This window comes from Fulmarus glacialis, unplaced genomic scaffold (assembly GCF_000690835.1).
Source record: "Fulmarus glacialis isolate BGI_N327 unplaced genomic scaffold, ASM69083v1 scaffold25848, whole genome shotgun sequence".
NCBI classification, from domain to species: domain Eukaryota; kingdom Metazoa; phylum Chordata; class Aves; order Procellariiformes; family Procellariidae; genus Fulmarus; species Fulmarus glacialis.
In genome coordinates this window covers 1-918 of record NW_009230497.1, presented here as the reverse complement: position 1 = coordinate 918, position 918 = coordinate 1, and the positions used below count along the sequence as shown (strand labels likewise).

Here is a 918-nt window from a genome sequence, read left to right as displayed (position 1 = left end):
CCACCACCGGCCCCGGGGACCTGACGGGATTCATTTGTACCTCCAGAATCTGTTCCACTTTGTGACGGATTTGCAAAACAACGGGGTGGTGAAGATCCCCGACGCCAAGGGGGATGATGCCTGGAAGGTGTATTTTGACGAGACGGCGCAGGAGATCGTGGACGAGTTTGCCATGCGCTACGGGGTGGAGTCCATCTACCAGGCCATGACGTGAGTCCCTCGCCCTCCGCCCTGCTCAAAGGGGCTGCGCCAGCCCTGGGAGGGGGGGGGGCAATGTTGGCATCTTCCTCCCCTGCTGCCGTTTGCACCCGCCTCCCCGCCATAGGTGCAGACATGCTCCCCTGCCTCGCCCTGCACCCATGTACCCCTCCCCACGTGTGCACCCCAAACCCTGCACCCCTTCCTACATGGCCCCACACCCTCACCTTCCTCCTCCCTCTGCAGGCATTTTGCCTGCCTTTCCTCCAAATACATGTGCCCGGGGGTGCCGGCGGTGATGAGTACCCTGCTAGCCAACATCAACGCCTACTATGCCCACACCACGGCTTCCACCAATGTCTCGGCCTCTGATCGCTTTGCCGCTTCCAATTTCGGGGTAAGTCCGATGGTGCGTAAACACTCCTTCCTTCTTCTCTCTCTTCTCTTGGGAGGGGGCGGGGGGCTCAGGGGGGCAAAAAGGGCCGTGCAAAACACCCCGCTCCAAACTGCAGCTGGGCAGCAGGGGGGTCAGCCCCTGCTTGCCCCGAAATTCATCCCGCTCCCGTTTTTCAGGAAGGAAAAGAGCCACCGCCTTCCTGGGAGAAGGTTTAAATTTGCTCCCCAAATTATCATGGTAAAACCATGACTGGAGTCCAAGCGGGCTGGGATGCTGGGTGGCAGCGTCGCAGGAGGGGGAAACCTTGGTGGCAAAATCACAAG

The 918-nt window shown here is 60.1% G+C and overlaps 1 protein-coding gene across 1 annotated transcript in view; it reads left to right on the top strand.

Annotated features, from left to right (window-relative positions):
- LOC104081489 (protein unc-13 homolog A-like) overlaps positions 1–595 on the top strand; it is a gene marked incomplete at both ends in the record, with an annotated part of 3,307 nt that extends 2,712 nt beyond the window's left edge. The window contains 2 exons of the mRNA XM_009584256.1: positions 47–210; positions 445–595. Of these exons, the coding sequence (XP_009582551.1) occupies positions 47–210; positions 445–595 (315 nt within the window). The remainder of the gene's footprint in view (positions 1–46; positions 211–444) is intronic.
- Positions 596–918: the final 323 nt, after the last annotated feature.